The sequence below is a fragment of the Coregonus lavaretus genome (assembly GCF_964263955.1).
Source record: "Coregonus lavaretus genome assembly, chromosome: 5".
NCBI lineage: Eukaryota > Metazoa > Chordata > Actinopteri > Salmoniformes > Salmonidae > Coregonus > Coregonus lavaretus.
The window spans coordinates 51,423,019-51,446,688 of record NC_139992.1 but is presented as its reverse complement, the minus strand read 5'-3'; the positions used below and the strand labels follow the sequence as shown (position 1 = coordinate 51,446,688).

At 44.5% G+C, this 23,670-nt stretch overlaps 2 protein-coding genes across 4 annotated transcripts in view; one reads left to right on the top strand and one right to left on the bottom strand.

The window, feature by feature from the left end:
- Nucleotides 1–23,670, bottom strand: part of LOC311129748 (neuron navigator 3-like) — a 753,845-nt gene that overhangs the window by 194,682 nt on the left and 535,493 nt on the right. The window lies entirely within an intron of this gene.
- Nucleotides 1–23,670, top strand: part of map3k13 (mitogen-activated protein kinase kinase kinase 13) — a gene marked incomplete at its 3' end in the record, with an annotated part of 70,379 nt that overhangs the window by 41,121 nt on the left and 5,588 nt on the right. The window contains exons 5-11 of the mRNA XM_084161008.1: nt 5,212–5,370; nt 5,580–5,688; nt 5,995–6,104; nt 13,014–13,130; nt 21,263–21,391; nt 21,564–22,278; nt 23,539–23,617. Of these exons, the coding sequence (XP_084017134.1) occupies nt 5,212–5,370; nt 5,580–5,688; nt 5,995–6,104; nt 13,014–13,130; nt 21,263–21,391; nt 21,564–22,278; nt 23,539–23,617 (1,418 nt within the window). The remainder of the gene's footprint in view (nt 1–5,211; nt 5,371–5,579; nt 5,689–5,994; nt 6,105–13,013; nt 13,131–21,262; nt 21,392–21,563; nt 22,279–23,538; nt 23,618–23,670) is intronic.

Below are 23,670 nucleotides of genomic sequence, written 5' to 3'. Positions count from 1 at the left end.
AAGCGGTTGGAGAGGAAGAACTTGAGGGCCTCCGTACCTCCGTCATTCAGCGATGAGACATCAAGAGTAACTAACCAATCTCCTTCACTAATAACTGGTATACTTTGTAGTTTCATTAGAAAATCCAATACCCTATAATTCTGTATCTCTTTTTGACTAATTGGCAGATGAGTGGCAACCGCGATTAGTAGGACCTGCTGTAGCTCAGCTGGTAGAGCACGGCGCTTGGTCCTCTGTAGCTCAGCTGGTAGAGCACGGTGCTTGGTCCTCTGTAGCTCAGCTGGTAGAGCACGGCGCTTGGTCCTCTGTAGCTCCGCTGGTAGAGCACGGCGCTTGGTCCTCTGTAGCTCCGCTGGTAGAGCACGGTGCTTGTAACGCCAAGGTAGTGGGTTCGATCCCCGGGACCACCCATACACAAAAATGTATGCACGCACGACTGTAAGTCGCTTTGGATAAAAGCGTCTGATAAATGGCATGTTATTATATTATCTGAAAATGGCACCAACACACTGAAGAAGACTGTAAAGCCGAAACGTCTGCATACGCTGATGCAGTGAAAACATTAAAGACGAATAATAACGAAGTTTATGATGATTATTATTTATAAGCTTTATGAGTGTGAACCCATTCCACCTCTTTGGACAACAATAAGCTGAACCCGAACCCGAACAAACTCATAATAATGAGATTTAAGAAGAAGCAGAACTTGAATGGATAACTTGGCATCATATCGTTGTATCAGTTGACCCACAGTATAGGGGTATATTCTCATTTTCCAAACTTTTGCACATTTATAAAAAATAAAAAAAAACTGAAATACCTTATTTACAAAAGTATTCAGACCCTTTGCTATGAGGCTCAAAATTTAGCTCAGGTTCATCCTGTTTCCACTGATCATCCTTGAGATGTTTCTATAACTTGATTGGAGTCCACCTGTGGTAAATTCAATTGATTGGACATGATTTGGAAAGGCACACACCTGTCTATATAAGGTCCCACAGTTGACAGTGCATGTCAGAGCAAAAACCAAACCATGAGGTCGAAGGAATTGTCCGTAGAGCTCTGAGACAGGATTGTGTCGAGGCACAGAACTGGGGAAGGGTACCAAAACATTTCTGCAGCATTGGAGGTCCCCAAGAACACAGTGGCCTCCATCATTCTTAAATGGAAGAAGTTTGGAACCACCAAGAGCTCTTCCTAGAGCTGGCCGCATGGCCAAACTGAGTAATCGGGGGAGAAGGGTCTTGGTCAGGGAGGTGACCAAGAACCCGATGGTCACTCTGACAGAGCTCCAGAGTTCCTCTGTGGAGATGGGAGAACCTTCCAGAAGTCAGGATCGAGGGAAAGATGAATGGAGCAAAGTACAGAGAGATCCTTGATGAAAACCTGCTCCAGAGCACTGCTCCAGAGGACCTCAGACTGGGGCAAAGGTTCACCTTCCGACAGGACAACGACCCTAAGCACACAGCCAAGATAAGTGGCTTCGGGACAAGTCTCTGAATGTCCTTGAGTGGCCCAGCCAGAGCCCGGACTTGAACCTGATCGAACATCTCTGGAGAGACCTGAAAATAGCTGTGCAGCGACACTCCCCATCCAACCTGACAGAGCTTGAGAGGATCTGCAGAGAAGAATGGGAGAAACTCCCCAAATACAGGTGTGCCAAGCTTGTAGCGTCATACCCAAGAAGACTCGAGGCTGTAATCACTGCCAAAGGTGCTTTAACAAAATACTGAGTAAAGGGTCTGTCATTTTTCAGTTTTTTTTATTTGTAACACATTTGCAAACATTTCTAAAAACCTGTTTTTACTTGTCAAACAATTTAATCAATTTTAGAATAACTTAACAAAATATGGAAAAAGTCAAGGGATCTGAAGTCAAGGGATCTGAATACTTTCCGTATGCACTGTAGGGTTATGTTGGGAGGAAGTTAGTATAGCACAGTGTTTGGTTTGGTGTTATAATATGTTAACCCTCTGGTTGGCAGGTCGTTTGGTTTGGTGTTATAATATGTTAACCCTCTGTGGTTGGCAGGTCGTTTGGCGTGGTGTTATAATATGTTAACCCTCTGGTTGGCAGGTCGTTTGGCGTGGTGTTATAATATGTTAACCCTCTGGTTGGCAGGTCGTTTGGTTTGGTGTTATAATATGTTAACCCTCTGGTTGGCAGGTCGTTTGGTTTGGTGTTATAATATGTTAACCCTCTGGTTGGCAGGTCGTTTGGTTTGGTGTTATAATATGTTAACCCGCTGTGGTTGGCAGGTCGTTTGGCGTGGTGTTATAATATGTTAACCCTCTGGTTGGCAGGTCGTTTGGCGTGGTGTTATAATATGTTAACCCTCTGGTTGGCAGGTCGTTTGGCGTGGTGTTATAATATGTTAACCCTCTGGTTGGCAGGTCGTTTGGTTTGGTGTTATAATATGTTAACCCTCTGGTTGGCAGGTCGTTTGGCGTGGTGTTATAATATGTTAACCCTCTGGTTGGCAGGTCGTTTGGCGTGGTGTTATAATATGTTAACCCTCTGGGTGGCAGGTCGTTTGGCGTGGTGTTATAATATGTTAACCCTCTGGTTGGCAGGTCGTTTGGCGTGGTGTTATAATATGTTAACCCTCTGGTTGGCAGGTCGTTTGGCGTGGTGTTATAATATGTTAACCCTCTGTGGTTGGCAGGTCGTTTGGCGTGGTGTTATAATATGTTAACCCTCTGGTTGGCAGGTCGTTTGGTTTGGTGTTATAATATGTTAACCCTCTGGTTGGCAGGTCGTTTGGCGTGGTGTTATAATATGTTAACCCTCTGGTTGGCAGGTCGTTTGGCGTGGTGTTATAATATGTTAACCCTCTGTGTGGTTGGCAGGTCGTTTGGCGTGGTGTTATAATATGTTAACCCTCTGGTTGGCAGGTCGTTTGGTTTGGTGTTATAATATGTTAACCCTCTGGTTGGCAGGTCGTTTGGCGTGGTGTTATAATATGTTAACCCTCTGTGGTTGGCAGGTCGTTTGGCGTGGTGTTATAATATGTTAACCCTCTGGTTGGCAGGTCGTTTGGTTTGGTGTTATAATATGTTAACCCTCTGGTTGGCAGGTCGTTTGGCGTGGTGTTATAATATGTTAACCCTCTGGTTGGCAGGTCGTTTGGCGTGGTGTTATAATATGTTAACCCTCTGTGTGGTTGGCAGGTCGTTTGGCGTGGTGTTATAATATGTTAACCCTCTGGTTGGCAGGTCGTTTGGCGTGGTGTTATAATATGTTAACCCTCTGGTTGGCAGGTCGTTTGGCGTGGTGTTATAATATGTTAACCCTTTGCTTGGCAGGTCGTTTGGCGTGGTGTTATAATATGTTAACCCTCTGGTTGGCAGGTCGTTTGGCGTGGTGTTATAATATGTTAACCCTCTGGTTGGCAGGTCGTTTGGCGTGGTGTTATAATATGTTAACCCTCTGGTTGGCAGGTCGTTTGGCGTGGTGTTATAATATGTTAACCCTCTGGTTGGCAGGTCGTTTGGTTTGGTGTTATAATATGTTAACCCTCTGGTTGGCAGGTCGTTTGGCGTGGTGTTATAATATGTTAACCCTCTGGTTGGCAGGTCGTTTGGCGTGGTGTTATAATATGTTAACCCTCTGGTTGGCAGGTCGTTTGGCGTGGTGTTATAATATGTTAACCCTCTGGTTGGCAGGTCGTTTGGCGTGGTGTTATAATATGTTAACCCTCTGGTTGGCAGGTCGTTTGGCGTGGTGTTATAATATGTTAACCCTCTGTGGTTGGCAGGTCGTTTGGCGTGGTGTTATAATATGTTAACCCTCTGGTTGGCAGGTCGTTTGGCGTGGTGTTATAATATGTTAACCCTCTGTGTGGTTGGCAGGTCGTTTGGCGTGGTGTTATAATATGTTAACCCTCTGCTTGGCAGGTCGTTTGGCGTGGTGTTATAATATGTTAACCTTCTGGTTGGCAGGTCGTTTGGTTTGGTGTTATAATATGTTAACCCTCTGGTTGGCAGGTCGTTTGGTTTGGTGTTATAATATGTTAACCCTCTGGTTGGTTGGCAGGTCGTTTGGTTTGGTGTTATAATATGTTAACCCTCTGGTTGGCAGGTCGTTTGGCGTGGTGTTATAATATGTTAACCCTCTGGTTGGCAGGTCGTTTGGCGTGGTGTTATAATATGTTAACCCTCTGTGTGGTTGGCAGGTCGTTTGGCGTGGTGTTATAATATGTTAACCCTCTGGTTGGCAGGTCGTTTGGCGTGGTGTTATAATATGTTAACCCTCTGGTTGGCAGGTCGTTTGGTTTGGTGTTATAATATGTTAACCCTCTGGTTGGCAGGTCGTTTGGCGTGGTGTTATAATATGTTAACCCTCTGGTTGGCAGGTCGTTTGGCGTGGTGTTATAATATGTTAACCCTCTGGTTGGCAGGTCGTTTGGCGTGGTGTTATAATATGTTAACCCTCTGGTTGGCAGGTCGTTTGGCGTGGTGTTATAATATGTTAACCCTCTGGTTGGCAGGTCGTTTGGCGTGGTGTTATAATATGTTAACCCTCTGTGGTTGGCAGGTCGTTTGGCGTGGTGTTATAATATGTTAACCCTCTGGTTGGCAGGTCGTTTGGCGTGGTGTTATAATATGTTAACCCTTTGCTTGGCAGGTCGTTTGGCGTGGTGTTATAATATGTTAACCCTCTGGTTGGCAGGTCGTTTGGCGTGGTGTTATAATATGTTAACCCTCTGGTTGGCAGGTCGTTTGGCGTGGTGTTATAATATGTTAACCCTCTGGTTGGCAGGTCGTTTGGCGTGGTGTTATAATATGTTAACCCTCTGGTTGGCAGGTCGTTTGGTTTGGTGTTATAATATGTTAACCCTCTGGTTGGCAGGTCGTTTGGCGTGGTGTTATAATATGTTAACCCTCTGGTTGGCAGGTCGTTTGGCGTGGTGTTATAATATGTTAACCCTCTGGTTGGCAGGTCGTTTGGCGTGGTGTTATAATATGTTAACCCTCTGGTTGGCAGGTCGTTTGGCGTGGTGTTATAATATGTTAACCCTCTGGTTGGCAGGTCGTTTGGTTTGGTGTTATAATATGTTAACCCTCTGGTTGGCAGGTCGTTTGGCGTGGTGTTATAATATGTTAACCCTCTGGTTGGCAGGTCGTTTGGCGTGGTGTTATAATATGTTAACCCTCTGGTTGGCAGGTCGTTTGGTTTGGTGTTATAATATGTTAACCCTCTGGTTGGCAGGTCGTTTGGCGTGGTGTTATGGGAGCTGCTGACTGGAGAAATCCCCTATAAAGACGTAGACTCCTCAGCCATCATCTGGGGTGTGGGTAGCAACAGCCTCCACCTCCCTGTTCCCTCCACTTGTCCCGACGGGTTCAAGATCCTCATGAAGCAAACATGGTGAGATATGCAGATCTTAGATTATTAAAGAGGAATATATATCACACGCCCTGCAAATATTCTAGGTAATATCTGCCTGTATAATCACATGGATTCATGTAATCTCTCCTCCCTTTTCACTCTCTCCCTCTCCTTCCTCTTTTTGGTTTGTCTCCATTACACTCTCTTCTTCTCCTCCCTCTCTCCTTGCTGTTTCTCCTCTTCTCCAGGCAAGGGAAGCCCAGGAACCGTCCATCATTCCGTCAGATCCTGCTCCATCTGGACATTGCCTCAGCTGACATCCTGGGAGCTCCTCAGGAGACCTACTTCAAGTCTCAGGTGAGAACACAACCATTCTAGACTCCAGAACCATTCTATGTTACAGCCCCTAGCATACATGTCATTATAGACCATTCTAGGTTACAGTTCCTAGCATACATGTCATTATAGACCATTCTAGGTTACAGCCCCTAGCATACATGTCATTATAGACCATTCTAGGTTACAGCCCCTAGCATACATGTCATTATAGACCATTCTAGGTTACAGCCCCTAGCATACATGTCATTATAGACCATTCTAAGCTATAGCCACCCTGTAGAGTACTGATATGTAACCATGTGTGTCCTGTTCCCACTGTGTCAGTCTGAGTGGAGGGAGGAGGTGAGGAAACACTTTGAGAAGATAAAGTCTGAAGGAACCTGCATCCACCGACTGGATGAGGAGCTGATCAAACGCAGGCGGGATGAACTCAGGTGAGAGAGAGAGAGAGAGAGAGAGAGAGAGAGAGAGAGAGAGAGAGAGAGAGAGAGAGAGAGAGAGAGAGAGAGAGAGAGAGAGAGAGAGAGAGAGAGAGAGAGAGAGAGAGAGAGAGAGAGAGAGAGAGAGAGAGAGAGAGAGAGAGAGAGAGAGAGAGAGAGAGAGAGAGAGAGAGAGAGAGAGAGAGAGAGAGAGAGAGAGAGAGAGAGAGAGAGAGAGAGAGAGAGAGAGAGAGAGAGAGAGAGAGAGAGAGAGAGAGAGAGAATAACCTAATAATTCATGCAGAGCGGAACTCTGAAGATTCCTTTTCATTGTAAATATAAAGAAAAGGACAGTAACATTTTGTCACCATTTGAAATTAAACCTCAAAACATCCTTACAATTCAAAGCACTGGAAACCCAAGAGCTGAACCCTGAAACGAGTCCCCTCTGTCAGCTGTTGCAAACACTAATCAACCCTATTATCTAAACACAATCAAACTGTTACAGAAATGAAAACCTCCTATTTGACAAATTGGGAAAATGAAACAAAAACACAGAATTAAAAAAAAAAAAGAGAACACAAATGGTCAGAAAATCTCTACTCTGTCAGAGATATAAAACAGAGACAGATCCTGACTAAATACAGGCTCAGCCACCAACTGGCTGTGGAAAAGAGGAGACCCATAAAGACATGCTACCCAAAGAGGAGCGTCTGTGGTCACTGAACGACAGGGGAGGTAGAGACAGAGATAAACTGGGAGAAATACTCCAAAGAAGATCATATTATTTCAATAAAATATCTCGATCAATTCCAACTTCTGTGCATTTACTAATAACATCAAGCTGGGGATTATTATGGGTGAGGGAGAAACTTCAAATATTACTGCCAGATATGTATCTGATTGCCGTAGCCTGAGGGACGTCCCATGACCATTAATTCCCTGAAGTATTTCCATTGTATATAGCTGACAGTAATACAGAGTGGAACCATCAGTAATACAGAGTGGAACCATCAGTAATACAGAGAGGAACCATCAGTAATACAGAGTGGAACCATCAGTAATACAGAGTGGAACCATCAGTAATACAGAGTGGAACCATCAGTAATACAGAGAGGAACCATCAGTAATACAGAGTGGAACCATCAGTAATACAGAGTGGAACCATCAGTAATACAGAGTGGAACCATCAGTAATACAGAGTGGAACCATCAGTAATACAGAGTGGAACCATCAGTAATACAGAGTGGAACCATCAGTAATACAGAGTGGAACCATCAGTAATACAGAGTGGAACCATCAGTAATACAGAGTGGAACCATCAGTAATACAGAGTGGAACCATCAGTAATACAGAGAGGAACCATCAGTAATACAGAGTGGAACCATCAGTAATACAGAGTGGAACCATCAGTAATACAGAGTGGAACCATCAGTAATACAGAGTGGAACCATCAGTAATACAGAGTGGAACCATCAGTAATACAGAGTGGAACCATCAGTAATACAGAGTGGAACCATCAGTAATACAGAGTGGAACCATCAGTAATACAGAGTGGAACCATCAGTAATACAGAGTGGAACCATCAGTAATACAGAGAGGAACCATCAGTAATACAGAGTGGAACCATCAGTAATACAGAGTGGAACCATCAGTAATACAGAGAGGAACCATCAGTAATACAGAGTGGAACCATCAGTAATACAGAGTGGAACCATCAGTAATACAGAGTGGAACCATCAGTAATACAGAGTGGAACCATCAGTAATACAGAGTGGAACCATCAGTAATACAGAGTGGAACCATCAGTAATACAGAGTGGAACCATCAGTAATACAGAGTGGAACCATCAGTAATACAGAGAGGAACCATCAGTAATACAGAGTGGAACCATCAGTAATACAGAGTGGAACCATCAGTAATACAGAGTGGAACCATCAGTAATACAGAGTGGAACCATCAGTAATACAGAGTGGAACCATCAGTAATACAGAGTGGAACCATCAGTAATACAGAGTGGAACCATCAGTAATACAGAGTGGAACCATCAGTAATACAGAGTGGAACCATCAGTAATACAGAGTGGAACCATCAGTAATACAGAGTGGAACCATCAGTAATACAGAGTGGAACCATCAGTAATACAGAGTGGAACCATCAGTAATACAGAGTGGAACCATCAGTAATACAGAGTGGAACCATCAGTAATACAGAGTGGAACCATCAGTAATACAGAGTGGAACCCTCAGTAATACAGAGTGGAACCATCAGTAATACAGAGAGGAACCATCAGTAATACAGAGTGGAACCATCAGTAATACAGAGTGGAACCATCAGTAATACAGAGTGGAACCATCAGTAATACAGAGTGGAACCATCAGTAATACAGAGTGGAACCATCAGTAATACAGAGTGGAACCATCAGTAATACAGAGAGGAACCATCAGTAATACAGAGTGGAACCATCAGTAATACAGAGTGGAACCATCAGTAATACAGAGTGGAACCATCAGTAATACAGAGTGGAACCATCAGTAATACAGAGTGGAACCATCAGTAATACAGAGTGGAACCATCAGTAATACAGAGAGGAACCATCAGTAATACAGAGAGGAACCATCAGTAATACAGAGTGGAACCATCAGTAATACAGAGTGGAACCATCAGTAATACAGAGTGGAACCATCAGTAATACAGAGTGAACCATCAGTAATACAGAGTGGAACCATCAGTAATACAGAGTGGAACCATCAGTAATACAGAGTGGAACCATCAGTAATACAGAGTGGAACCATCAGTAATACAGAGTGGAACCATCAGTAATACAGAGTGGAACCATCAGTAATACAGAGTGGAACCATCAGTAATACAGAGTGGAACCATCAGTAATACAGAGTGGAACCATCAGTAATACAGAGTGGAACCATCAGTAATACAGAGTGGAACCATCAGTAATACAGAGTGGAACCATCAGTAATACAGAGTGGAACCATCAGTAATACAGAGTGGAACCATCAGTAATACAGAGAGGAACCATCAGTAATACAGAGTGGAACCATCAGTAATACAGAGTGGAACCATCAGTAATACAGAGTGGAACCATCAGTAATACAGAGTGGAACCATCAGTAATACAGAGTGGAACCATCAGTAATACAGAGTGGAACCATCAGTAATACAGAGTGGAACCATCAGTAATACAGAGAGGAACCATCAGTAATACAGAGTGGAACCATCAGTAATACAGAGTGGAACCATCAGTAATACAGAGTGGAACCATCAGTAATACAGAGTGGAACCATCAGTAATACAGAGTGGAACCATCAGTAATACAGAGTGGAACCATCAGTAATACAGAGAGGAACCATCAGTAATACAGAGTGGAACCATCAGTAATACAGAGTGGAACCATCAGTAATACAGAGTGGAACCATCAGTAATACAGAGAGGAACCATCAGTAATACAGAGTGGAACCATCAGTAATACAGAGTGGAACCATCAGTAATACAGAGTGGAACCATCAGTAATACAGAGAGGAACATCAGTAATACAGAGTGGAACCATCAGTAATACAGAGTGGAACCATCAGTAATACAGAGTGGAACCATCAGTAATACAGAGTGGAACCATCAGTAATACAGAGTGGAACCATCAGTAATACAGAGTGGAACCATCAGTAATACAGAGAGGAAACCATCAGTAATACAGAGTGGAACCATCAGTAATACAGAGTGGAACCATCAGTAATACAGAGAGGAACCATCAGTAATACAGAGTGGAACCATCAGTAATACAGAGTGGAACCATCAGTAATACAGAGTGGAACCATCAGTAATACAGAGAGGAACCATCAGTAATACAGAGTGGAACCATCAGTAATACAGAGTGGAACCATCAGTAATACAGAGTGGAACCATCAGTAATACAGAGAGGAACCATCAGTAATACAGAGTGGAACCATCAGTAATACAGAGTGGAACCATCAGTAATACAGAGTGGAACCATCAGTAATACAGAGAGGAACCATCAGTAATACAGAGTGGAACCATCAGTAATACAGAGTGGAACCATCAGTAATACAGAGTGGAACCATCAGTAATACAGAGTGGAACCATCAGTAATACAGAGTGGAACCATCAGTAATACAGAGTGGAACCATCAGTAATACAGAGAGGAACCATCAGTAATACAGAGTGGAACCATCAGTAATACAGAGTGGAACCATCAGTAATACAGAGAGGAACCATCAGTAATACAGAGTGGAACCATCAGTAATACAGAGTGGAACCATCAGTAATACAGAGTGGAACCATCAGTAATACAGAGAGGAACCATCAGTAATACAGAGTGGAACCATCAGTAATACAGAGTGGAACCATCAGTAATACAGAGTGGAACCATCAGTAATACAGAGTGGAACCATCAGTAATACAGAGTGGAACCATCAGTAATACAGAGAGGAACCATCAGTAATACAGAGTGGAACCATCAGTAATACAGAGAGGAACCATCAGTAATACAGAGTGGAACCATCAGTAATACAGAGTGGAACCATCAGTAATACAGAGTGGAACCATCAGTAATACAGAGTGGAACCATCAGTAATACAGAGTGGAACCATCAGTAATACAGAGTGGAACCATCAGTAATACAGAGAGGAACCATCAGTAATACAGAGAGGAACCATCAGTAATACAGAGTGGAACCATCAGTAATACAGAGTGGAACCATCAGTAATACAGAGTGGAACCATCAGTAATACAGAGTGGAACCATCAGTAATACAGAGTGGAACCATCAGTAATACAGAGTGGAACCATCAGTAATACAGAGTGGAACCATCAGTAATACAGAGTGGAACCATCAGTAATACAGAGTGGAACCATCAGTAATACAGAGTGGAACCATCAGTAATACAGAGTGGAACCATCAGTAATACAGAGAGGAACCATCAGTAATACAGAGTGGAACCATCAGTAATACAGAGTGGAACCATCAGTAATACAGAGTGGAACCATCAGTAATACAGAGTGGAACCATCATCCATGGACATTTTGTTGTTTATTTATTAGACATTCTTTCTTTTTATAATTTTATTTTTATTTCATTAAATGTATCGCCTGAAGATTCCACAAAACAACAGCAGTAGTGTTGTACCTGTATACATGATTATATGTACTATTATTATTATTACCACTGAAATGAACTGGATTTACTGAAATACTGGACCACTATACTGCTATCATCAATCTACATACAATACCCCATAATCTAATTAATAAATTAATATATATATATATATATATAAATAACTAATACCCCATAATGACTAATCGAAAACAGGTTTTTAGAGTTTTAAAAATAAATAACGGAAAAATCACATTTACAGAAGTATTCAGACCGTTTACTCAGTACTTTGTTGAAGCACCTTTGGCAGCGATTACAGCCTTGGGTCTTCTTGGGTATGACGCTACAAGCTTGGCACACCTGTATTTGGGGAGTTTCTCCCATTCTTCTCTGCAGATCCTCTCAAGCTCTGTCAGGTTGGATGGGGAGCGTTGCTGCACAGCTATTTTCAGGTCTCTCCAGAGATGTTCGATCGGGTTCAAGTCCGGGCTCTGGATTGGCCACTCAAGGGCATTCAGAGACTTGTCCCAAATCCACTCCTGCGTTGTCTTGGCTGTGTGCTTAGGTTCGTTGTCCTGTTGGAAGGTGAACCTTTGCCCCTGTCTGAGGTCCTGAGCGCTCTGGAGCAGGTTTTCATCAAGGATCTCTCTGTACTTTGCTCCGTTCATCTTTGCCTCGATCATGACTAGTCTCCCAGTCCCTGCCGCTGAAAAACGTCCCCACAGCATGATGCTGCCACCACCATGCTTCACCGTAGGGATGGTGCCAGGTTTCCTCCAGACGTGACACTTGGCATTCGCTTGCATTCAGGCCAAAGAGTTCAATCTTGGTTTCATCAGACCAGAGAATCTTGTTTCTCATGGTCTGAGATTCTTTAGGTGCCTTTTGGCAAACTCCAAGAAGGCCGTCATGTGCCTTTTACTGAGGAGTGGCTTCCGTCTGGCCACTCTACAATAAAGGCCTGATTGGTGGAGCTGCAGAGATGGTTGTCCTTCTGGAAGGTTCTCCCATCTCCACAGAGGAACTCTAGAGCTCTGTCAGAGTGACCATCAGGTTCTTGGTCACCTCCCTGACCAAGGCCCTTCTCCCCCGATTACTCAGTTTGGCCGGGCGGCCAGCTCTAGGAAGAGTCTTGGTGGTTCCAAACTTCTTCCATTTAAGAATGATGGAGGCCACTGTGTTCTTGGGGATCTTCAATGCTGCAAAAAATGATTTGGAACCCTTCCCCAGATCTGTGCCTCGACACAATCCTGTCTCGGAGCTCTACGGACAATTCCTTCAATCTCATGGCTTGGTTTTTGCTCTGACATGCACTGTCAACTGTGGGACTTTTTATAAATGGGTGTGTGCCTTTCCAAATCATGTCCAATCAATTGAATTTACCACAGGTGGACTCCAATCAAGTTGTAGAAACATCTCAAGGATGATCAATGGAAACAGGATGCACCTGAGCTCAATTTCGAGTCTTAGCAAAGGGTCTGATTACTTATGTAAAAAAGGTATTTCTGTTTTTTATTTAAACCTGTTTTCACTTTGTCATAATGGGGTATTGTGTGTAGATTGCTGAGGAGGTATTTACTTTTAATCTATTTTAGAATAAGGCTGTAATGTAACAACATTTGGAAAAAGTCAAGCGGTCTGAATACTTTCCGAAGGCACTGTAGATAGATAGATAGATAGATAGATAGATAGATAGATAGATAGATAGATAGATAGATAGATAGATAGATAGATAGATAGATAGATAGATAGATAGATAGATAGATATGTGTTGTGAGCGTTCTGTCTCTCCCTCCAGACATGCCCTGGACATCAGGGAGCACTATGAGAGGAAGCTGGAGAGAGCTAACAACCTCTACATGGAGCTGAGTGCCATCATGCTGCAGCTGGAGGTCCGCGAGAAGGAACTCATCAAGTACGTATAGAATGGATCCTACATCCTGCTACATCGATGCAGATTGGTGCACATTCAACAAATCTGATCTAAGGGGATTTCCCTCAAATCCGTCACTATTGATGTTAGTAACAGGGCCCACAACATGGTCACTTAAGTCCGATGTGGATATATTTGGCTGTTTTCGCTGCATAACATGTAGAAGTTGTACCTTTTCAGGTTTAGAAGAAGTGGCTGCTAAATGCTAACTCCTTTTCGTATAAACTGGTAGCATAGCTAGCATACAGAAATCGGTGGTGGTAGTTTTTAACTGAAATGCAGTTGATTCGTGACGATGACATATAATAATAATAATAATATGCCATTTAGCAGACGCTTTTATCCAAAGCGACTTACAGTCATGCGTGCATACATTTTTGTGTATGGGTGGTCCCGGGGATTGAACCCACTACCTTGGCGTTACAAGCGCCGTGCTCTACCAGTTGAGCTACAGAGGACCACATGAACATGAACATGTTTAGGGGTTTACGTCCATACAAGCATTATACTCTGATTTTTACCTCAACATAGTGTGAAATACACACATAAACAATAACCTAAAAATAGACATATTTGTCTGGGGGGCAACGAGGAGACTTGGGATCTTTACCTCACAGCGTTTCCATGGCAATTCACCCACGCATTTCCATGGCAATTCCATTGTTTTGGTCCAGTTCCATTGACCTCTTTACTGCATCTCTGTATGTCGTTTTTACCAGTTTCTCACAGCAGGAAAATAATCCTGCAGCAACTGGAAATGTGAATTTTTGTGTGGATTATAATTAATGTAAATTTCTGTAGGGGTTGATACATTTTTAGTTAGGCCAAATCAAGTCTACATTTTAAAATTGGAAATGACAAACTTAAGAAGCCTTTTTAAACCTCGAATACATTACAAGTTTGCATTTCCTGCTTAGCAGTATTACACTAGTTAACTAGCAATATGGACCCTACATTATACTAGTTAACTAGCAATATGGACCCTACATTATACTAGTTAACTAGCAATATGGACCCTACATTATACTAGTTAACTAGCAATATGGACCCTACATTATACTAGTTAACTAGCAATATGGACCCTACATTATACTAGTTAACTAGCAATATGGACCCTACATTATACTAGTTAACTAGCAATATGGACCCTACATTATACTAGTTAACTAGCAATATGGACCCTACATTATACTAGTTAACTAGCAATATGGACCCTACATTATACTAGTTAACTAGCAATATGGACCCTACATTATACTAGTTAACTAGCAATATGGACCCTACATTATACTAGTTAACTAGCAATATGGACCCTACATTATACTAGTTAACTAGCAATATGGACCCGACATTATACTAGTTAACTAGCAATATGGACCCGACATTATACTAGTTAACTAGCAATATGGACCCTACATTATACTAGTTAACTAGCAATATGGACCCTACATTATACTAGTTAACTAGCAATATGGACCCTACATTATACTAGTTAACTAGCAATATGGACCCTACATTATACTAGTTAACTAGCAATATGGACCCTACATTATACTAGTTAACTAGCAATATGGACCCTACATTATACTAGTTAACTAGCAATATGGACCCGACATTATACTAGTTAACTAGCAATATGGACCCTACATTATACTAGTTAACTAGCAATATGGACCCTACATTATACTAGTTAACTAGCAATATGGACCCTACATTATACTAGTTAACTAGCAATATGGACCCTACATTATACTAGTTAACTAGCAATATGGACCCTACATTATACTAGTTAACTAGCAATATGGACCCTACATTATACTAGTTAACTAGCAATATGGACCCTACATTATACTAGTTAACTAGCAATATGGACCCTACATTATACTAGTTAACTAGCAATATGGACCCTACATTATACTAGTTAACTAGCAATATGGACCCTACATTATACTAGTTAACTAGCAATATGGACCCTACATTATACTAGTTAACTAGCAATATGGACCCTACATTATACTAGTTAACTAGCAATATGGACCCGACATTATACTAGTTAACTAGCAATATGGACCCTACATTATACTAGTTAACTAGCAATATGGACCCTACATTATACTAGTTAACTAGCAATATGGACCCTACATTATACTAGTTAACTAGCAATATGGACCCGACATTATACTAGTTAACTAGCAATATGGACCCGACATTATACTAGTTAACTAGCAATATGGACCCGACATTATACTTCACTACTGTTATAGTAAGAACAGGAGAGTGATGTCATCAGTGATGTCATCAGTGTGCACAGCTGAACACTGTATGCTGGAAACACTCAGTTTGATATTTTTGACTAAAACATAACCAATATTCGTTAAATATAAATACCAATATTTGTTAAATATAAATACCTAACTTGTTTTTGCATGGATTCCATGACACGGTTAGCTTTTAACAGCTAGGACCGCTGTTTCTTGTTCCGGAATCCCGCTTAACAGACAGGTTGAAGCCTGCTTGACAGAGACGCTAAGCTGCTAGCCATCAAGCTAACGAAGTTAGTACCAGATGAGTTTTCCAATGGAGCCTCTTTGTCTGGAGAACTAAATGAACGGTTCCAGTGGTGTAGGAGCTGTATCTACTATGCTTAGTTTTGGGACAAACCGGATCTCTCATAGTTCCAATGCAACATTGTTCGCTTGCCGAGGATTATAGGCTTGAGGTGGCTTCCTTGATCACGCAGGTCACCAGCCTACGTAAGAAACTGGGGAAAACGCAGAGTGGAATGTCAACCTTTTCTACGCCGGTGGCTGGACGGCGTTCGCGCTTGTTGGATGCATCTCAGCCTTGTCGTTTGTAGTTATCCGACTGGCCGTTGTTGCCCGGAGCGAATCTCCCCCATCTGATAGCAGAGTCGAAGGAGCACAGCAAGAGGACCATGGCAATCAACGATGGTCGCATGTCACGAGCCGTGGAAGCCGAAGACCTCCCGCAAAGCAGTCTACACTCCCAACGAGAGGCCCGGAGCGGATACAAACAACAAATAGTTTCGCCGTCCTGGAGCCTGATCTTCCTGCTCCTTCGTGGCTGGGGGTGCCTGTGTCTGCGGCCGCAGTGCCTACTCCTCCTATGATTTAGAAGTCGACGTCGGCAACCTTCTGTCCCTGCTCTGGATCGAGCGGGGCTTCTCCATCTGTTGGAGGCCTGCACCAGGTGCCGGGAGCAACGGGCTCAAGTTATCCTGCCTCTCGCATGTCCATAAAGGGTTCTCCAAATCCCGTGAAGCGTGTGAGTGGGCGGATTTCCTCGTCCTTCTCGCCAGCCGTGATTTTAGTCCGCTCCATGTTAAGAAATGTTATTGTTCCTGGTGCGTAAACAATGTCTTATCTCGGAGCCCGAGTAAATTACATTACTAAGCTGCTCCCGAATGTACTACGCCAGGACATGGAAATCGATTCTATCGTAGTCCATGTGGGTTTTAATGATTATGAAGGGCAGCTCTGAACAGTTGAAACTGGGTTTAAAATAACTGATTGACTCTCTGCTAGACACTAACAAAAGACCCATCATATCTGGCCCTGTGCCCTCTCTGAATCATGGCATCATATCTGGCCCTGTGCCCTCTCTGAATCATGGCATCATATCTGGTCCTGTGCCCTCTCTGAATCATGGCATCATATCTGGTCCTGTGCCCTCTCTGAATCATGGCATCATATCTGGCCCTGTGCCCTCTCTGAATCATGGCATCATATCTGGCCCTGTGCCCTCTCTGAATCATGGCATCATATCTGGCCCTGTGCCCTCTCTGAATCGTGGCATTGAATGCTTTAGCAGGATTCTTTCTCTTCACAACTGGCTACGTGATTATTGCAGCTCAATGAGTGTAACTTTTGTTGACAATTTCGATATCTTTCGGAAACAAAACACGTTTTATAAGGAGGATGGGATCCACCCAAATCATTTGGGTTCCTGGATCCTTTCACAGCATTATAAGGCTGCGTTGAGACAATGACTTATCAATGACCCAAGCCCAGCTCAGTTAATCGCTACCATTGTGATGCTGAGTTGTCATAATGCTTTAGCAAATGTACATTATACCAGGGGCATTGGTAAACACAATGTAAGTAACTTAATTTATGTTCCCCTAATTGCCCTGAATACCTCTGCTGATCCTACAGCTACTGTATGCAGTAATCATATCCCTATGAACCAGAGTTATACTGTTAGCACTGAGGTGGTGTGCCCTAGTAGGAAGACCACTGTGTGCAGCTCACCCTGCACTATCAGCTCCAATATAAATAACATGAGCATGTCTACTTCTGCTACGCTTCCCAGTAAAGCAATGAAAACAAGTAAGCATCCCAGAAGAAAAGTGCTCAAAATAGCCCACGTTAACATATGTAGCCTAAGAAACAAGGTTCATGAAATCAGTAATTTGCTAGTAACAGATGACATCTCTGAAACTCACTTAGATAATACCTTTGATACAGTGGTAGCAATACAAGGTTATAACATTTATAGAAAAGACAGGAATGCCAGTGGTGGAGGTGTTGCTGTTTATATTCAGAACCACATTCTTGTAAAGCTCAGAGACGATCTCGTGTTAAATACTGTTGAAGTAATATGGCTACAGGTTCATCTGCCTCACCTAAAGCCCATTCTGGTGGGAAGTTGCTATAGACCACCAAGTGCTAACAGTCAGTATCTGAATAACATGTGTGAAATGCTTAATAATGTATGTGATATCAATAGAGAGGTATATATTCTGGGTGATTTAAATATTGACTGACTTTCATCAAGCTGCCCACTCAAGAAAAAGCTTCAAACTGTAACTAGTGCCTGCAACCTGGTTCAGGTTATCAATCAACCTACAAGGGTAGTTACAAACAGCACAGGAATGAAATCATCAACATGTATTGACCACATCTTTACTAATGCTGCAGAAATTAGCTTGAAAGCAGTATCCAGATCCATAGGATGTAGTGATCCCAATATAGTAGCCATATCTAGGAAAACCAAAGTTCCAAAGGCTGGGCCTAATATAGTGTATAAGAGGTCGTACAATAAGTTTTGTAGTGATTCCTATGTTGTTGATGTAAATAATATTTGCTGGTCTGTGGTGTGTAATGAGGAGCAAACAGACGCTGCACTTGACACATTTATGAAATTGCTTATCCCAGTTACTAATAAGCATGCATCCATTAAGAAAATGACTGTAAAAACGGTTAAATCACAGTGGATTGATGAGGAATTGAAACATTGTATGGTTGAGAGGGATGAGGCAAAAGAGATGGCAAATAGGTCTGGCTACACAACCGATTGGCAAACGTATTGCAAATTGAGAAATCATGTGACTAAACTGAATAAAAAGAAGAAGAAACTACACTATGAAACAAAGATAAATGACATAAAGAATGATAGTAAAAAGCTTTGGAGCAGCTTAAATGACATTTCGGGGAAAAGGGCAAACAGCTCCATCATTCATTGAATCAGATGGCTCATTCATCACAAAACCGACTGATATTGCCAACTACTTTAATGATTTTGTCATTGGCAAGATTAGCAAACTTAGGCATGACATGCCAGCAACAAACGCTGACACTACACATTCAAGTATATCTGCCCAAATTATGAAAGACAAGCATTGTAATTTTGAATTCCGTAAAGTGAGTGTGGAAGAGGTGAAAAAATAATTGTTGTCTATCAACAATGACAAGCCACCGGGGTCTGACAGCTTGGATGGAAAATTGCTGAGGATAATAGCGGACGATATTGCCACTCCTATTTGCCATATCTTCAATCTAAGCCTACTAGAAAGTGTGTGCCCTCAGGCCTGGAGGGAAGCAAAAGTCATTCCGCTACCTAAGAATAGTAAAGCCCCCTTAACTGGCTCAAATAGCCGACCAATCAGCCTGTTACCAACCCTTAGTAAACTTTTGGAAAAAATTGTGTTTGACCAGATACAATGCTATTTTACAGTAAACAAATTGACAACAGACTTTCAGCATGCTTATAGGGAAGGACATTCAACAAGCACAGCACTTACACAAATGAGTGATGATAAAAATATTTCAGTGTGGCTTTTGACACTACATTTACAATTACATTTACGTCATTTAGCAGACGCTCTTATTCAGAGCGATTTACAAATTGGTGCATTCACCTTATAGCCAGTGGGATAACCACTTTACAATATGTCTTTTTTTTTTTTTTTGGGGGGGGGGGGGGGGGGGGGTAGAAGGATTACTTTATCCTATCCCAGGTATTCCTTAAAGAGGTGAGGTTTCAAGTGTCTCCGGAAGGTGGTGAGTGACTCCGCTGTCCTGGCGTCGTGAGGGAGCTTGTTCCACCATTGGGGTGCCAGAGCAGCGAACAGTTTTGACTGGGCTGAGCGGGAACTGTGCTTCCGCAGAGGTAGGGGGGCCAGCAGGCCAGAGGTGGATGAACGCAATGCCCTCGTTTGGGTGTAGAGACTGATCAGAGCCTGAAGGTACGGAGGTGCCGTTCCCCTCACAGCTCCGTAGGCAAGCTCCATGGTCTTGTAGCAGATGCAAGCTTCAACTGGAAGCCAGTGGAGTGTGCGGAGGAGCGGGGTGACGTGAGAGAACTTGGGAAGGTTGAACACCAGACAGGCTGCGGCATTCTGGATGAGTTGTAGGGATTTAATGGCACAGGCAGGGAGCCCAGCCAACAGCGAGTTGCAGTAATCCAGATGGGAGATGACAAGTGCCTGGATTAGGACCTGTGCCGCTTCCTGTGTAAGGCAGGGTCGTACTCTCCGAATGTTGTAGAGCATGAACCTATAGGATCAGGTCACCGCCTTGATGTTAGCGGAGAACGACAGGGTGTTGTCCAGGGTCACACCAAGGCTCTTTGCACTCTGGGAGGAGGACACAACGGAGTTGTCAACCGTGATGGCGAGATCATGGAACGGGCAGTCCTTCCCCGGGAGGAAGAGCAGCTCCATCTTGCCGAGGTTCAGCTTGAGGTGGTGATCCGACATCCACACTGATATGTCTGCCAGACATGCAGAGATGCGATTCGCCACCTGGTTATCAGAAGGGGGAAAGGAGAAGATTAGTTGTGTATCGTCTGCGTAGCAATGATAGGAGAGGCCATGTGAGGATATGACAGAGCCAAGTGACTTGGTGTATAGAGAGAATAGGAGAGGGCCTAGAACTGAGCCCTGGGGGACACCAGTGGTGAGAGCACGTGCTGCGGAGACAGATTCTCGCCACGCCACCTGGTAGGAGCGACCTGTCAGGTAGGAAGCAATCCAAGAGTGAGCAGCGCCTGAGATGCCCAGCTCGGAGAGGGTGGAGAGGAGGATCTGATGGTTCACAGTATCAAAGGCAGCAGACATGTCTAGAAGGACAAGAGCAGAGGAGAGAGAGTTAGCTTTAGCAGTGCGGAGAGCCTCCGTGACACAGAGAAGAGCAGTCTCAGTTGAATGACCAGTCTTGAAACCTGACTGGTTTGGATCAAGAAGGTCATTCTGAGAAAGATGGCAAGAGAGTTGGCTAAAGACGGCACGCTCAAGAGTTTTGGAGAGAAAAGAAAGAAGGGATACTGGTCTGTAGTTGTTGACATCAGAGGGATCGAGTGTTGGTTTTTTGAGAAGGGGTGCAACTCTCGCTCTCTTGAAGACATCATCGATCATGGTCTGCTGCTGGAAAAGCGTATGTGTTATGGCTTTACACCCCCTGCTATATTGTGGATAAATAGTTACCTGTCTAACAGAACACAGAGGGTGTTCTTTAATGGAAGCCTCTCCAACAAAATCCAGGTAGAATCAGGAATTCCCCAGGGCAGCTGTCTAGGCCCCTTACTTTTTTCAATCTTTACTAACGACATGCCACTGGCTTTGAGTAAAGATTTTGTACTGTAGATATGGGGTAGTGGTGGAGTAGGGGCCTGAGGGCACACAGTCTGTTGTGAAATCTGTGAATTTATTATAATGTTTTTTAAATTGTATAACTTCCTTAATTTTGCTGGACCCCAGGAAGAGTAGCTGCTGCCTTGGCATGGGGATCCATATCTCCAACAAAACACAGATCAGTTTGACTGAGTCATCAGTGTCTCGTTACTAAACTCTGTAACACCCCCCCCCCCTGTAGGAGAGAGCTGGCTGTGGAGAAGAAGTATCCAGGTAACTACAAGCGTTCCCACCTGATGCGGCCCATCGTCAGACCCAACGCCGTAGAGAAACTCATCAAGAAGAAAGGCAACATGCCCCCTGCTAAAAGGTCAGAGATCTCACTTTATAAAAGATGAACATGGTGAACGGCACGTATGGACAGGGTTTACTTCTCCCTCATACCATTTATGTTCCTTGGAGAGTGTGTTTGTATTGTTTGAGAAGCAGTGTTAGTATACTACTGACACCACTCCCTGACCTTTAACCTCTGACCCCTCAAGGCCGGACCTGCTGCGTTCTGAAGGTATCCCCAGTATGGAGGTGCTCCCGTCCCCCTCGTCCCTCTCTGCCAGCCCCAAGGTTTCCACGCCACCCGGCAAGCAGAGGTACCGCAGCAAGCCCCGGCACCGTCGGGCCAACAGCAAGGGTTCCCACAGCGACTTCCCCGGGGTTCTGAAGACCGGGCCGGGGGCGGGAGCTACAGAGGAGCAGTACCAGCCCCAGCCTCTAGGGGAGCAGTACCATCATCCTGCCACCGGGGGTGCTGTCCAAGAGCACTACGAGCACCACCACCACCCCCCACCAGAGGGCCCTCTGCTGCCCCTGAAGAACAGAGAGGAAGCGGTGGTCAACTGTGCCAACAACCTGAGGTACTTCGGCCCGGCCGCGGCCCTGCGCAGCCCCCAGACAGACCACCTCCAACGCCGCCTGTCGGGCTCCAGCCCTGACATCATCTCTACGGCCGTGGTGTCAGACTCACGTCAGCGCAGCACCTCTGTGTCAGGCCCCGGGGGGAGGGGCGGGACACTGTGCCCCTGCTGCCAGGCACACCCCTTCCCAGGCTGCCTGCACTGCCAGGAGACCCCCCCGGCCCCCAGCCACCCAGAGCTGCCACACTACTCCCTGCTGTCCAGAGTACCTGACCCCACGGTGAGAGAGGCCCAGGGGAAGGGAGAGCAGCAGGAGAGCCTCCCACGCCTCAGGCCCCTCAGGAAGGTAAGACAGACAGAGACAGAGAGAAGGAGAGAGAGAAGGAGAGAGAAAGAGAGAAAGAGTGGAGTTTTACCTTTTCAAAGATGTACATTAATCCATATATGCTGAGATTGCTCACACTCACTTCAGAAAGCCTGTCTGAATGCTTAAAGGGGATGTTAAGTTTTCCTCTGTAGCCCATGTCATTTACACGGCTTACTGTCTTAAACATGCAGGTCTGTGTAGAGTAAAGTCGTGAAGGAGGATGGACAGCAGCAGTATGAAGGTTGATAAGTCTAACTGACTTTTTAACGCTGTCTGTAATGCCTCTTACAACCTTCAGTTATCATCGTGTGATCGATTCTTCTTCTTTCTCTATATTCCATTATTATGATTTTATACTCTATACATATTATGAGCTTGCATAATGAATCTTACTATCAATATAATCTTGCTCCTCAGCTACTTCTCACAATCACCTCAAATTCTACAGACATAATTCAAATACACTCTAAGATTACAATCTGACACATCCTTTACTACATTAACCCCCCAACCCACCCACTCCACACACTCACCCCCCTCTCACAACACACCCACCCTCCTCACCCTCCCCTCTCCCTCTCCTCCCCCCTCTCCCCCCTCCACTCTCTCTCTCCCTCTCCTCTCCCCCCCTCCTCTCCCCTCTCCCTCTCCTCCTCTCCTCCCTCTCCCTCCTCCTCTCCCTCCCTCTCTCCCTCCCTCCACCCTCTCTCCCTCTCCACTCCCTCTCTCCTCTCACTCTCCCTCCCTCTCCTCTCCTCCTCTCCCTCTCTCCTCTTTCCTCTCCTCTCCCTTTCCCTCTCCCTTCTCCCTCTCCCTCTCCCGCTCCTCTCTCTCCTCCCTCTCCTCTCTCTCCCTCTCCCTCTCTCTCTCTCCCTCTCCTTCTCTCGATCTCTCCTCTCCCTCTCCTCTCTCTCCTCTCCTCTCCTCTCTCCTCTTTCCTCCCTCCCTCCCTCTCTCCTTCTCCCTCTCTCTCTCTCTCTCTCTCCTCTCTCTCTCTCTCTTCTCTCTCAATCTCTCCTCTCTCTCTCTCCTCTCTCCTCTCCTCTCCTCTCACTCTCCTCTCCTCTCCTCTCCTCTCCTCTCCTCTCCTCCTCCTCCTCCTCCCTCCCCTCTCTCTCCCTCTCTCCTCTCACTCCCTCTCCTCTCACTCCCCCTCCTCTCTCTCTCTCCTCTCCTCTCTCTCCTCTGTCTCTCTCTCCTCCCTCTCTCCTCCCCCCTCCCTCCCCTCCCCTCCCCCAGACCTCCCGCTGTATGAGGTCGTTCCAGTCCCACTCCACCTTCAGCTCAGAGAACCTGTCTGTGTCTGACGAAGAGGAGGGTAACACCAGTGACCAGTCCCACACCGGACCCCTGGAGCTCCTCTCAGCCTCC